This window comes from Saccopteryx bilineata, chromosome 7 (assembly GCF_036850765.1).
Source record: "Saccopteryx bilineata isolate mSacBil1 chromosome 7, mSacBil1_pri_phased_curated, whole genome shotgun sequence".
NCBI lineage: Eukaryota > Metazoa > Chordata > Mammalia > Chiroptera > Emballonuridae > Saccopteryx > Saccopteryx bilineata.
This window is the reverse complement of record NC_089496.1, coordinates 82,493,267-82,507,839: the sequence shown is the minus strand read 5'-3', so window position 1 is coordinate 82,507,839 and position 14,573 is coordinate 82,493,267. Positions and strand designations below refer to the sequence as shown.

The 14,573-nt window shown below is 41.2% G+C and overlaps 1 protein-coding gene across 1 annotated transcript in view; it reads left to right on the top strand.

Moving 5' to 3' along the window:
* The window catches only part of LOC136311019 (cytochrome P450 2C21-like), a 38,056-nt gene extending 25,679 nt beyond the window's left edge, over nt 1-12,377 (top strand). Inside the window, exons 8-9 of the mRNA XM_066240169.1 lie at nt 8,997-9,146; nt 12,132-12,377. Of these exons, the coding sequence (XP_066096266.1) occupies nt 8,997-9,146; nt 12,132-12,314 (333 nt within the window). The 3' untranslated portion in view covers nt 12,315-12,377. The remainder of the gene's footprint in view (nt 1-8,996; nt 9,147-12,131) is intronic.
* Nucleotides 12,378-14,573: the final 2,196 nt, after the last annotated feature.

Sequence of the window (14,573 nt, the reverse complement as noted above, 5' to 3'; positions counted from 1 at the left end):
CCATATAAATCTGATGATTTTTTGCTCTATTTCTTAAAAAACGTCATTGGAAGTTTGATGGGAATTGCATTAAATTTGTATATTGCTTTGGGTATATAGCCATCTTGATTATATTTATTCTTCCTAGCCAAGAACAAGGTATATTCTTCCATCTTATTATATCTTTTCAATTTCCCTTAACAATGGTTTATAGTTTTCATTATATAAGTCCTTTACATTCTTTGTTATGTTTATTCCTAAGTATTTTATTTTTTTTTGCAATCGTGAAGGGGATTATTCTTTTGAGTTCCTTCTCAGTTGTTTCATTGTTGGCATATAGAAAGGCTATTGACTTCTGAATGTTAATTTGTATCCTGCGACCTTACTGTATTGGCTTATTGTTTCTAGTAGTCTTTTTGTGGATTCTTTGGGGTTTTCGATGTATAGGATCATATCATCTGCAAAAAGTGATACCTTTACTTCTTCTTTTCCGATATGGATGCCTTTTATTTCTTTGTCTTGTCTGATTGCTGTGGCGAGAACCTCTAGTACCACATTAAATAAGAGTGGAGAGAGTGGACAACCCTGTCTTGTTCCTGATTTAAGGGGGAAAGCCTTCAGTTTAGTGCCATTTAATAGGATGTTAGCTGATGGTTTATCATATATGGCCTTTATCATGTTGAGATATTTTCCTTCTATACCCATTTTGTTGAGAGTCTTAAACATAAAATTGTGTTGTATTTTATCGAAAGCCTTTTCTGCATCTATTGATAAGATCATGTGGTTTTTGTTCTTTGTTTTGTTGATATGGTGTATTACGTTAACCGTTTTACGTATGTTGAACCATCCTTGAGATTCTGGGATGAATCCCACTTGATCATGATGTATTATTTTTTTAATATGTTGTTGTATTCGATTTGCTAGTATTTTGTTTAGTATTTTAGCATCTGTATTCATTAGAGATATTGGTCTGTAGTTTTCTTTTTTTGTGCCATCCTTGCCTGTTTTGGTATGAGGGTTATGTTGGCCTCATAAAATGTGTTTGGAAGTATTGCTTCTTCTTCAATTTTTTGGAAGACTTTGAGTAGAATAGGAACCAAGTCTTCTTTGAATGTTTGATAAAATTCACTGGTATAAGCCGTCAGGGCCTGGACTTTTCTTTTGGGGAGGTTTTTAATGGTTTTTTCTATTTCTTCTCTACTGATAGGTCTGTTTAGGCTTTCTGCTTCTTCTTGACTCAGTCTAGGAAGGTTGTATTTTCTAGGAATTTATCCATTTCTTCTAGGTTGTTGAATTTAGTGGCATAAAGTTTTTCATAGTATTCTACAATAATTCTTTGTATATCTACGGTGTCCGTGGTGATTTCTCCTCTTTCATTTTTTGATTTTGTATATATGAGTTCTTTCTCTTTTTCCTTGGTAAGTCTTGCCAAGGGTTTGTCAATTTTATTGATCTTTTCAAAGAACCAGCTCCTTGTTCTATTAATTTTTTCTATAGTTTTTCTGTTCTCTTAATTCATTTATTTCTGCTCTGATTTTATTATCTCCTTTCTGCGGCTGCTTTAGGGGTTGTCTTTGTTCTTCTTTTTCTAGTTCCTTAAGGTGGGAAGTTAAGTGGTTCACTTGGGCTCTCTCTTGTTTGTTCATATATGCCTGAAGTGATATGAACTTCCCTCTTATCACTGCTTTTGCTGCATCCCATAGATTCTGATATGTCGTATTGTCATTTTCATTAGTCTGTATAAATCTTTGATCTCTGCACTTATTTCTTCTTTGACCCATTCATTTTTTAAAAGTATGTTGTTTAGTTTCCACAGATGTGTTTCTTGTAGGCAGCATACAGTTCGATTTTCTTTTTAAATACATTCTGCTACTCTGTGCCTTTTTATTGTTGAGTTTAATTTGTTTACATTTAGTGTAATTATTGACACTTGTGGGTTCCCTATTGCCATTTCATACATTGCTTTCATTCAGATTTTTGTCTTGTTTGATTCTTCTCTTTTGTTTTTCTATCCTTTTTTTTGTTTGGTTGTATTCCATACTTTTTTCCTCTGTTGCTATCTTTTTTAAATCATGTGTTTCTGTGGTCGTTTATTCAAGGGTGGTTACCATTAAGTAATGAAAAGGGTTCCTACCCTGTTCATTGCAATGCACTATCTTGTGAGTACTTCTGTACTCCATCGTCCTTTGCTACTATTAATTTCCATCCTCTCCCCCCCACTTTTTTGTTTGTTTTTATTGTCACAGTTTAAATTTGGTTTTATTGTGTTCTTGGTGGAGCTTTTACATGTGGTTTTGTTTTGTTTTTTCTTTGTATCTGGTTGGAAACCCATTTTAGTAATTCCTGGAGTGGGGGTTTTCTGATGTAAATTCCCTCATCTTTTCTGTAACTGTGAATGTTTTTATTTCTCCTTCATATTTGAAGGATAACTTTGATGGGTATAGTATTCTTGGCTGAAAGTTCCTCTCTTCAGGACTTTAAATATTGGGGTCCACTCTCTTCTAGCTTGTAGAGTTTCTGTTGAGAAATCCAATGATAATGTAATGGGCCTTCCTTTATATGTTATATTCTTCTTTTTGCTGGCTGCCTTGAGAATTTTTCTTTGCCATTGGGTTTGTGCCAATTTCATTATGATGTGCCTTGGAGTAGGTTTGTTAGGGTTAAGAAAACTTGGTGTTCTGTTTGCTTATTGAATTTGAGGCTTTAGTTCTTTCCACAGGCTTGGGAAGTTCTCATCTATTATTTGTTTGAATATGTTCTCCAGTCCATTTTCTTTCTCTTCTCCCTCTGATATACCTATTATTCTTATGTTATTCTTTTTGATGGAGTCAGATAATTCCTTTAGGACTATCTCATTTTTTTAAATTTTTTTAGTCTCTTTCTTCTTCTCTCTGTTGTGCCTCAAGTTGCTTGTCTTCTATCTCACTAATCCTCTCTTCTATCTGGACTGTTTTATTAGCTAAGCTTGTTACCTAGTTTTTCAGCTTGTGAATTGAGTTTTTCATCTCTGTTTGATTTGTTTTATAGTTTCAATTTCCTTGGAAATATATTCTTTGTGTTCATTGAGTTGTTTTCTGAGCTCCCTAAATTGCCTCTCTGTGTTTTCTTGTATATCTGAGTATTTTTAGGATTTCTGTTTTAAATTCTCTGTCATTTAGCTCCAAGGTTTCCAATATATTAAATTTTTCTCCATAGATTTTTCTTCATCTGTCTATGCTACATCTCTGTCTTTTGTATCCATGAGATTCAATTTCTTTTTCCTTAATGGCATCTGAGGGCGTTTTGTTGATAGTACTAATGAGAATTAATAAAAAATAAAAAGTTAAAAAATAAAAATAATAATTATTTTTTTTCCACTCCTCTCCTCTCCTCTCCTTCTTGAGAATATCTTGTGGTGAACTGTTAATTATATTGTGCTAAATAGAACAAAAACTACCTATAATGGAGGGCCTGCATTAGGGAGAAGTGATAAAGGGGCAAAGAAAGGGGGTATGGGCCCATAAAATGCAAAAAAGGAAAAAATTTGGGTCAAGAATAAAATGATTTGCTTTTAGGTGATGGTTAACTAAGAGATATAATGAGAGGAATAAGAGGGAAACCGGAAAAATGGCAAAAAATTAAAAATTACTATTGTATTTAGTGGAGCAAAAACTAGATAAAATGGAGAGCCAGGGTTGGGAGCACTGCTAGTGAGTTAAAAAAGCAAAGTAAAAAAACCCCAAAGTGCCACAAAGAAAAATTTGAGTCCCAAATAAAATAATTTGTTCATGATTGAGGATTGAATGAGAGGAAAAGTAAAGGAGAAAAGAAGAAACTAATATAGAGGGGAGAAAAAAAGAAAGAGGAAAATGCAAAAAGACGAAAAAAGAAAAAAGAACAAAGGGAGAGAGAGAGAGTGCAACCTTAATAGAGAGAAAGGAAGAGGAAAGGAAAGATAATGAGAGATGTAACACTTATGGGTAGTGTAGTTCAAGGAGAGGAGACAGTAAGACCGGCAGAGAATTAAACGACCAAATTGGATAAGGAAGAAAATAATCAAGACAAGAAGATAAGAGAAACAAATGAACAAATATAATAAAATGGGATAGATTATAAAGTCTGTGGATTATTCTTGATTTTGAAAGGTTATCTTCTTGCTTTTTCTTTTCTCTCCCTCTTCCTGGTCAGTGACTCTGTACCCTGGGTTCTGCCCCTGTGGCACATTTAAAGTAGAGGTTTGCAGTTGATAAGTCTCTAAGGTAATGTCATATATTGGGCTTCGGTCTCGTTGGCAGTCAAGGCTCATTAGCATTTGCAGGCTCCGACAATGAGAGAGTCCGTTTTCCCGGAGCCTCTCTCCTAGTCTTTCCTTCCTGAATTAGCAGCCTGATGATCCAGCTATGGGGTTGCTGCTGCCTCTGCCTGGGTAGTAAGAGGCTCAAAGAGCTGGCAAATCCCCACTCTATTCCCACTCAGCACAGGGCTCTGGGTAAGGCTCAATCAGTCAGAGCTGCTAGCATAATCAGGCGGGACTGGGAGCCAATTGTTTTCAAGATGCCTTTCTATGTGCCTCTAGGCATGTCCTGAATGCCTCAGCACTCTGTAGGACTCCTTTCCCCAGGCTTTTGGTACTTTGTAACCTCTTTTGGCTGGGTAGAAGATGCCCTAGTCACTGTTTGCAAAGCAGGAGGACTTACAAGCTGCCAACCTCCCCCTTTTTAACATATAGCCCTGAGTATGCAAGCTCTGCCAATCAGAGGTTGCCCCCACCCCTATGTGCATAGCATAGCAAGAGGTACTAAAAAATAGCTTCCTCTCTTGTCTTAGATCACTGACCTGAAAGAGATTTTGTCAGTTAGGGTCGCATAGGTCAGTTGGGAGGCAAGCAGACTGTGGGTTAAGCTAATCCTTCATGGGTCTGTTAGCTTGTATGGCTGGGTGAGGTGCCCCACCCACTTGGGTGGAGAAGTTCAAGCGTAGGGAATCTCGCTTTCACGAGTCACTCTTCAGGGTGCAGGGGTGACACTGAGACTCCGGTCACAGCCCACGCAAAGGCCTCTGACTCTGCCCCTCTGTCTGGGAACATGGGCACCCACTCCCAGGGGAATCTCTTGCCTGCTATACATGCTCGCTAACCAGGATATCGGGCCGGCTGCCTCTTGCCCTGGGTGATGCGCCCTACCCGCCGGGAGAAGTTCCAGCGTTGGGAATTTCATTCCTGCTCACTCCCCACGTGCAACTTTTTCAGGGCTCAGGGGTGACCCCAAGACTCTGGTTTTGGCCCACACAAAGGCCTCTGACTGCCCCTCTGTTTGGTAACATGGGCGCCCACTCTTGGGACTCTAGGAGGAATCTTACACACACTATCTGCGCTCACCGACCAGTAGATCGGGGCGGATGGCTGCCCCACTTGTTTTTCTTTGTCTGGATTTGGCGCGAGCATTAGCTTGTGTTGACTGGGTTGCCACAAGCACAGTTTTACCGCGGCTTGAATGTCCATGCCACAGCCTGGTTCGGACGTTTGTGTTGCAGCCTGGTATTATTCACACCCTATGCCTGCTTCAGTTCCTATACTCTCAATTCCCAGTGAAAGCAGCCCTTTATTTAGGTTAGTGAGGGAGGTGGAGTGTTTCTTCCTCCGTCTTATTTCCTTCGGGTTGATTATATATTTAGTCAATTTTTCACTCGATCATACCTTTGCGTTTAGTGTGGAACTGCTGGAGGCTCCAAGGATAGATTTTTTCTGTCTCTGGTTGAAGATCTTGTTGAATTTTGGGGGAGATTTATCGGTATCGCTCCTTACAGTGCCATTTCTCTGAAGTCACTCCTAGCCTTTGTTTTAAAGTCCATTTTTGTCTCATATTAGTATTGCTACCCCAGCTTTATTTTCATTTACATTTCCCTGATATATTTTTTCCACCTTTTTACTTTCAGTCTATGTGCATCTTTTGTTTTGAGGTGTGTCTCTTGTAGACAGCTTATGTATGGGTTCTGTTTTCTTATCCATGAAGCTACCCTATGTCTTTTGATTGGATCATTTAATTAATTTACATTTCAGGTTCTTATTGATATGTAGTTGTTTATTGCCACTTTATTCTTTAAAGCTGTATTCCTCTTTTGCCATATTCTTTTCCCCCTTTAATCTGTTTACAGCAGGCTCCTTAACATTTCTTGAAACATTCATTTTGTTGTAATGAATTCCTTGAGGTATTTTTTTTTTGGTCTGGGAAGTTTTTTATTTCTCCCTCAATTTGAAATGAGAGCCTTGCTGGACAAAGTAGCCTTGATTGTGTGCTCTTGTTCTGCATTACTTTGAATATTTATTGCCATTCCCTTCTGACCTCAAGTGTTTCTGTTGAGAAGTTGAATGTCATCCTAGTGGGGGCTTCTTTTTTGAATAATAACCTTTTTTTTCTAGCAGCTTTTAATATTTTCTCTTTATCACTTAGCTTTGGTATTTTAATTATGATGTGTGTTGGTGTAGATTTTTTTTGCGTTTCTCTTTAATGGAATTCTCTGTGCTTCTTAAACTTGTGTGACTTTTCACTGCATCAATTTAGGGAAGTTTTCAGCTATGATTTGATTGAACAAAGTTTCTATCCCTTGTTCTTTCTCTTCTTCAGGAACCCGTATGTTGCAGATGTTATTTCTCTTCATGTTGTCACAGAGCTCTCTTAGAGTTTCCTCAGAGTTTTTAGTCTGTTTTATTTTTGCTGCTCTGCTTCCCTGCTCCGTTATCATGTGCTCTAACTCACTGATTCGATCCTCAGCTTCATCCACCCTACTTTTAATTCCCTTCATTGTGGTCTTTATTTCTGATGTTGCATTTGTCATTTCTTACTAATTCCTTTTTTATTTCAATGTCTTTTTTTATACTTGCTATCTCTTTATTTAGTTGTTCATTATGACAATCTATTGTTGTTCTAAGATCTTTGAGCATATTAACAATCATAATTTAAAACTCTGCATCTGGTAATTTGGTTATATCTGACTCATTCAAGTCCTTTTCTGGGGGTTTCTCTTGATTCAATTCAGTTGAATTTCTCTGCCTTCTTATTTTGTCATTCCCTGGGTGTGGTGTGTCTGCAGGCCCTTCACCACCTCTGCCGCTGCCTTGGATGTTCGAGTATGGGCTTTGCTTGCGCCTGCTGGCTGTGGCTATTGCTGCAGTTTCTACCTCACCTCCACGGGAGCGGCTGTGTTCACATGCCCTGGTCTACAAGCCTTTGCCTTCGCCCACCTGTTGTGAGTGGGGCTACATACCACACCCAGGGCCACAAGCCTTTCAATGCAGGCAGGGGTGAGCACCTTTGCTCAGCCATGGGTCTCCACATATTTGTGGGCTTTCATCCTGATCCCACAGGCTGAGCTGTGCTCATGAGTTGGGCCACAAGCCCCGGTCCTGTGGGCCAGGTGGGGCTGTATGCCTGTGCTGAGATGCAGGTCTTTGCAGTTCCCAGGCTTTAATCTTTCCCCTGCGGGTGGAATTGCAGGTGGGACCACTTTTTTTGTGTCCCTTATGCCCCTGCTATGTGAGACTGAGCTCATGCTGGGCCTGAGTTCTGGCCAGCCTAACTTCTGCCACAGCCCATGGGACCGTGCCTTATGCATCCTGCTGCCACTAACCTCCAGCGAGCCCTAAGTAGTGTGGGTGAGGGCTCTGCAGCTCAGACCCTAGAAGTAAATATTGTATTTCTTAAGGCTTCCTCCTTCTAAGCAACTCTGCTCTGAGTGCCGCAGAAGAGCCTGTTTGGCTGGTGTCCTGCTTCCCTTTGCTGGTATTGCTGGTTCCAGGGAGAAATATTCACTTCAGATTTGGAGAGTGACACAGCCCAGGGGTCAAGGTGGCTGTTCCTCAAAGTGTTTTGCCTGTGCCTCCTAGATTACACTCTCTTCCTGCTACTCTGGTCCTCTCCTCTCTCCCCGTCCCCCAGAGACCCGGGTGAGTGGTTGTGAAAGAGGTTTTCTGTGCGGTCCCTTTAAGAAGAATCCTAGGTGTGAGAAATCTGTCTCTTTCTCACAAACAGTATCCTGACTTGTTTTGCAGCTAAACACTGTCCATACGCTTCTTCTAGGCTCTGGGGCTGCAGGCTGGGCTTTGTTCGTGGGGCCCAGAACCCTCACCTCTCCACTAAACTCACTTCCTGCCATGTGAGTCTCTCCACGCCGCTGTTTGCTTCCAGGAACTGAGCAGCCCTCTCCACATTTCTACTTTTTCTAGCAATCTCAGTGTGGCTTCTTCGGTGTTCCTTGGTTAAAGAGTCCTCTTAGTTTAGTTCAAAGTTGGTTTCTCGAGATGAAGGTTCTTAAAATTAAGTTGTAATTCACTTTGGTTCTGGGAAGTGGAAGTTGGTATGTCTGCCTACTCCATCGCCATCTTGCCGCTCTTCCACATCAGCACTTTTTGACAATAGTACAATTAAAGACAGTGCACTCCAGAGAGTTTCCTTAGTTTTCTAAAAAAGAAGTGCTGATATCAGACTACAAACTAAAGACAATGGCCTTGGGGTCCATGAACAGTGCCTTGGACTGGCTTATATGGTTTAAGACCTATTAGGCTTGGTCACTAATTCCTTCTGTGACATGAAATAAATAAATTCTCCTTTTAATACCTCAATCACTTGATGTATAAAACAAAAGGATTTGATGCAGGGACTTTTTAAAAAACTCCATAACATTCTTTTTTTTTTCCATTTCATGAGAGGAAAGGAGGCAGAGACAGAATCCTGAATGCACCTGCCTGGGATGCGCCTGCCAGTGATCCACCAGGCATGCTCACTAGGGGGCGATGTTCTACACATCTGAGGCCATTTTTAATTGAGCCATGTCTGTAGAAGGGGAAAAAAAGAGAGAGAGAGAGAGAGAGAGAGAGAAGTGAGAGGGGAAGGGGTGGAGAAGCAAATGGTTGCTTCTTCTGTGTGCCCTGAACCAAAATCAAACCCAGGACACCAGCCATTCAGATGCTCTACCAGTGAGCCAACGAGCCAGGACCTCTATAACATTCTTTAATCCAGTTTGTCTGTTTCTCTTTATATCAGGGCACATCCATATTCACATCTCTGACTTCTATCCTGCACAATAACAAAGAGTTTCCTAACCCAGACCAGTTTGACCCCAGACACTTCTTAGATGGAAGAGGCAACTTTAAGAGGAGTGACTACTTCATGCCTTTTTCAGCAGGTAAGCAAGTTTCATTTCTATTTGCACATCAGAGGCCAAAGAGATGAGGCAGGGCTTTGCATGGAGGCTACACAGGACTGGACAAATTGTCATTTGCATGAGGACAGAGACACCACTCCCAAAGTCCAGGTTATTTCTCATTGAATTGGAGGCTGCTCAATGAGTTCTGTCCCATAATTCACCACTGACATTGCAAAATCTCCTCCTAGAGTCAGTTCATTCAGTACACTTCCCTGAGGAGGCCATATGCAGCAGACTCATGCTCAGATCCAAGGATAAAGTGTCAATAAGGAACAGATCCCCTATCTGAAAGAGAGGACGGCAAATTAACATGCCGCGGGCTAGCTGCAACGAGTATATTCAGGTCCCAAGCAGGAACGGTGCGGAATTAAGAAAATAGACTTAAATAATTAAAGAATATAAAAGAAGGGTTTGGGAGGGCTTTGCAATTACTGCTAGCAGAAAATACTGTCCTAGCAGAGAAAACATGGTCGCCTCCAGAAACCACATCTTTCTTTATTATAGGGTAAAATGGGCCATTAGGAAATCAATAACTTTTCTGATTACAGTTTCCAAGGCAACTCAAGAATTCTACCAAGGGCAAAAAACCACTACCAATACTTAACATGCACAAAGAAGCCAGTCCTTTCCTTCAGGGAAAATGCGGGGAAGGACGAACATCACAGCTAACATGGAGGTGTGGGGAAGGGCTTAGCTTTTTGCAAGCGAGGTGGGGGCTTGGGCAGCAGCCAGTTCCTCACACCTCGGTCCCCCCAGAAATAACTCTAAAAACCCTGTTGATATTTCAGTCCCCGACATTAACTGGCAATGAGACCCCAGAGAGACAAATGTCTTCAAGGGACTGTTGTGGGAACCAAACAGAAGCTTCTGACTTTTTATCTTTGTATTGTTTTGTTTTTAGCGAGACAGACAGAGAAAGGGGGAGAAAGAGAGAGAGAGAGAGAAGCATTCATTTTCTGTTCCACTTAGTTGTATATTCATTGATCACTTTCTGTATGTGCCCTGGCTGGGGATTGAACCTTCAACCTTGGTGTTTCAGATGACACTCTAACAGAATGAGCTACTAGCCAGGGTCAGAAGTTCCTAACTCTTGTCCTCTGTGTTCCCAGGGCAGAGGATAGAGTCTTTAGAAGGTAAGAGAAATTTTCTTGCAGGAAGTTTTATTTCAGTGCTTTCCTTTAATTTGTGAGGGTCCTGGAAAGAAATAGGTGGCACACTCAGAAAAGTCAACTAACAAAAGTTTAATGAGCCTGACCATGCAGTAGTGCAGTGAATAGAGCTTCGGACTGGGATGCAGAGGACCCGGATTTGAAATCCTGAGGTCGCCGGTTTGAGCGTACTCACCAGCTTGAGCGTGAGGTTTTTGGCTTGATCTAGGGGTCATAGACATGACCCCATGGTCACTGGCTTGAGCAAGTGTCACTCGCTCTGCTGTAGCCCCCCCCCACCCCCGGTCAAGGCACATATGAGAAAGTATTCAATGAACAATTAAGGAGCTGTAATGAAGAATTGATGCTTCTTATCTCTCTCTCTTCATGTCTGTCCCTCTGTCTGTCTCTGTCTCACACACACACACACACACACACACACACACACAAATGTTTAATGCAAAGACAGTTTTTTGGAGAGTGGGAAGATTAAGGGAGGTAATGAAGTGTGCTAAAGCACTCAGGGGCTGACACCAGCAGGGGAAAAACATCACCATCCTAGGTTGAAAGGAACGAGGGAAGGTGGCTATTACTGGAACCCAAGTAGATCTTTAGCAAAGAGAGATGGGACCCCTCAACAGGTGATGTGTTTAGAGGCAGAGGAATAGAGCCACTGTCTAAACTGTGGTCCGACAGGGTGGGAGTGAGGATTAAATACTCTGGCCATTTCAATATCTAATCCTCTGAATTTATTCAGAACTCAGAAGGAACCAACTTCTGGGTTTATGCGAGTCATAGGAATCAGCTTCTTGAGCAGAGAGTAAGCGCCAAAGACAGACACACACAGAATGGACCTGAAAGGAAGGAGACCCAGAGAATATTCAGCACACTCCAAAGGAGAAACAGAGGGAAGAAGAGAGAGTAAAAGGCCTTATCTTTCTTTCTGTGTAATGAGCCTGCTCAAGGTTTCTATTCATATCACTGGGTTTGCAGACTCGCTTTTGTCTGACACTGTAGGCATCATTTCAAGATGAAAGGCCTTACCTGAAGAGCTTATATTCCAGTCAGTGAGACAGATGAATTATTAGAACTTCATGTGACATGTGCTGTGTTAGAACATTAATGAGGGCTGTGGGAACAGATGGGGGAATGAGTTACATACCCTGAGCACGTCACAGAAGTTTGCATAGAGTAAATGACATCTGAACAGGATCTAGTAAAGTGTAGAGAGTGTCAGCAGGCAGAGTAGAGGGGAAGACTATTCCATGGAGGAATAGTCTTCCATGGAGGGACCGCTGAATTTGAGACAACATCTGAAATTGCCAGTCTGTTTGAGGATTAGTGGATAGTAATGCTGTGGCTAATTTTTGATGTTTCTTTTTATACTTGGCAAGGGCAAGCTCTTGAAATTTTTTAAAGCAGGGACATGACAAGATTAAGATTATCCTTTAGAATACCGATGAAGAGAAACAAAGCTGTTACTGAGCCTTGGAACTGTCCATTGAAAGTACAGTGTGTGCCTCATGCAGTTGGGTAGGTCAGCCTGTGTGTGTGTGCATGGAAAGATGTCACTGACAAGCCTCAGGAAAGCAAATCCAATGTGGGGAGCACAGAATAGAATCTTTCTTGCAGCACGCACACAGAGGTAGGTGCTGAGAGAATGAAGGAAATCAGGTTCCGCTGTAGATAAGAGAAGCCATAAGTTAATTAGTCTTTTATTAATATACTTATATATTATTTCTTATTTCCATATTTTTTCAGCCTCTCTGTGTGTTAACTCAGAAATAGAATTAAATTAATATGTAATTTCCGTGTCATTTTTAGGAAAAAAGAGCTTGTGTTGGAGAAGGCCTAGCCCGCATGGAGCTGTTTTTAATACTGACCCACATTTTACAGCATTTTACCCTGAAGCCTCTGGTTGATCTGAAGGACATTGACACCACTCCAGCTCTCTCTGGGATAGGCTCTGTACCGCCCGACTATAAGCTCTGTTTCATTCCAGTCTGAAGCAGGGACAAGCTGCCAGGTTGCAGAACAAGACCCTCCGGCCTCATCTGAGTGAGCCAGACGCTTTCTGTTCAGTTGTGTGAGCCATTACCCACCTCTTCTGAACAGGAGGATCGACATTCCTAAGCTCTGTCTCTTCCAATTTCCCCCGTCCTGTACAAAATAAAACTATAAAAGCCTCTCGTTTGAGACATAAGAGAAAATCTTTATGACCTTAAACTCCGCAGACAGCACTAATTATAAGAGATTATCAAATAAGTCTTTAGTTAAATTAATTTAAGCTCCTATCTATTCATCAAATGATACCATTTCAAATCATCAAAAGGTGGCCCTGGCCAGTTGGCTCATGGATAGAATATTCGCCCGGCATATGGATGTTCTGGGTTCGATTCCCAGTCATGACTCACAGGGAAGCAACCATCTGGTTGTCTCCCCTTCATCCCTCTCCCCGTTCTCTCTCTCTCTTCGCTCCTGAAGCCAGTGGCTCCATTGGTTTGAGTTGAGGACAGCTTGGTTGGTTTGAGGTCCCAGATGGGAATAGCAGGTGGATACTGGTTGGGGCGCATGCGGGAATCTGTCTCTCTATCTCCCCTCCTCTCACTTAAAAAAAAAGATAATCAAAAAGTAAGGTAAAGAGTGGGAGAAATGATCACAATGAATATATTCTGGAAGGATATATATCTACCTTATATAAAGAACCAAAAAAACCACAAAGACACTGTCAATATTTTTTGAATGGGCAAAATGTTTGAATGTTTGAATAGTCACTTCACAGAGAGGAGTTTTATGAGGTCAATGATCATGAAAAAAGAGACTCAACTTTATAAGTTATGTGGGAAGTAAAAATTAAAACCAGCCTAACCAGGCGGTGGCACAGTGGATAGAGCGTCAGGACTGGGATGTGGAAGACCCTAGTTCGAGACCCCGAGGTCGCCAGCTTGAGCGCGGGCTCATCTGGTTTGAACAAAGCTCACCAGCTTGGACCCAAGGTTGCTGGCTCAAGCAGGGGTTACTCGGTCTGCTGTAGCCCCAAGATCAAGGCACATATGATAAAGCAATCAATGAACAACTAAGGTGTCGCAATGAAAAAACTGATGATTGATGCTTCTCATCTCTCTCCGTTCCTATCTGTCTGTTCCTATCTTTCCCTTTCTCTGACTCTCTATGTCTCTGTAAAAAAAAAAACCCCACAAAAGTCTGACCAGGCAGTGGCACAGTGGATAGAGCGTCGGACTGGGATGCGGAGACCCAGGGTCAAGACCCTGAGGTCACCAGCCTGAGCGCAGGCTCATCTGGTTTGAGCAAAAGCTCACCAGCTTGGACCAAGGTCGCTGGCTTGAGCAAGGGGTTACTCGGTTCTGCTGAAGGCCCGCGGTCAAGGCACATATGAGAAAGCAATCAATGAACAACAAAAATGTCACAACTGAGAAACTGATGAATTGATGCTTCTCATTTCTTTCCGTTCCCGTCTGTCTGTCCCTATCTATCCCTCTCTCTGACCTCTCTCTCTGCCTCTGTAAGAAAAAACAAACAAACAAAAACCCACAAAAAAAAAAAGTAAATCCAAAATGAATTACTAATATGTACCCACCATCCCACTAACATACATGTTTCGCACGAGCAAGAATCTTTGTTTTGTCACTAATAATAGCACTTATCTGTAGTGGTGCCTGGCACGTATTGTCTCAATAAATATTTGACAAATGAATGACTACTTGATTGAATGACAAATGATTAATGAATGGTTTGTGGGTATGTGATTCTGCATTCTCTCTGAAGGACAATGTGACCCCATCTATCAGATGTAAATAAATGCACACTCCCATCTTTCAAGCAGTTCCACTTCTTAGAGGCATTTTTCCCATGGATATTCTTGAATGTGTACCTTAGTCACATGTATGTGGATGTTCATGTCATGATTATTCATAACGGATTGAAAACAAGGACAGTGCTACTGGAGGGTGGTAGTCCATTGTGGTGCATCTTTACGATGGACAAATATGGAGTAGATAAAAAATATTTTCACAATAATATAATTTTGAGTATTCATGATGTGAAAGGCCCTAGATTCATATAAAAACAATTTACTCAGTCCTTAGAATTCAGTGAAATTAATACAGATGAATTCACTGCATGTAACCAATAAGAACATTGAGGCACAAATATGTTTCTTTTTTGTTTTGTTTTTACCTGTTTCTTAACATATCCAAAATCACAAGGCCAGTAAGGGACAGAGCTGTGTGTGAACAGAAGGTGCAC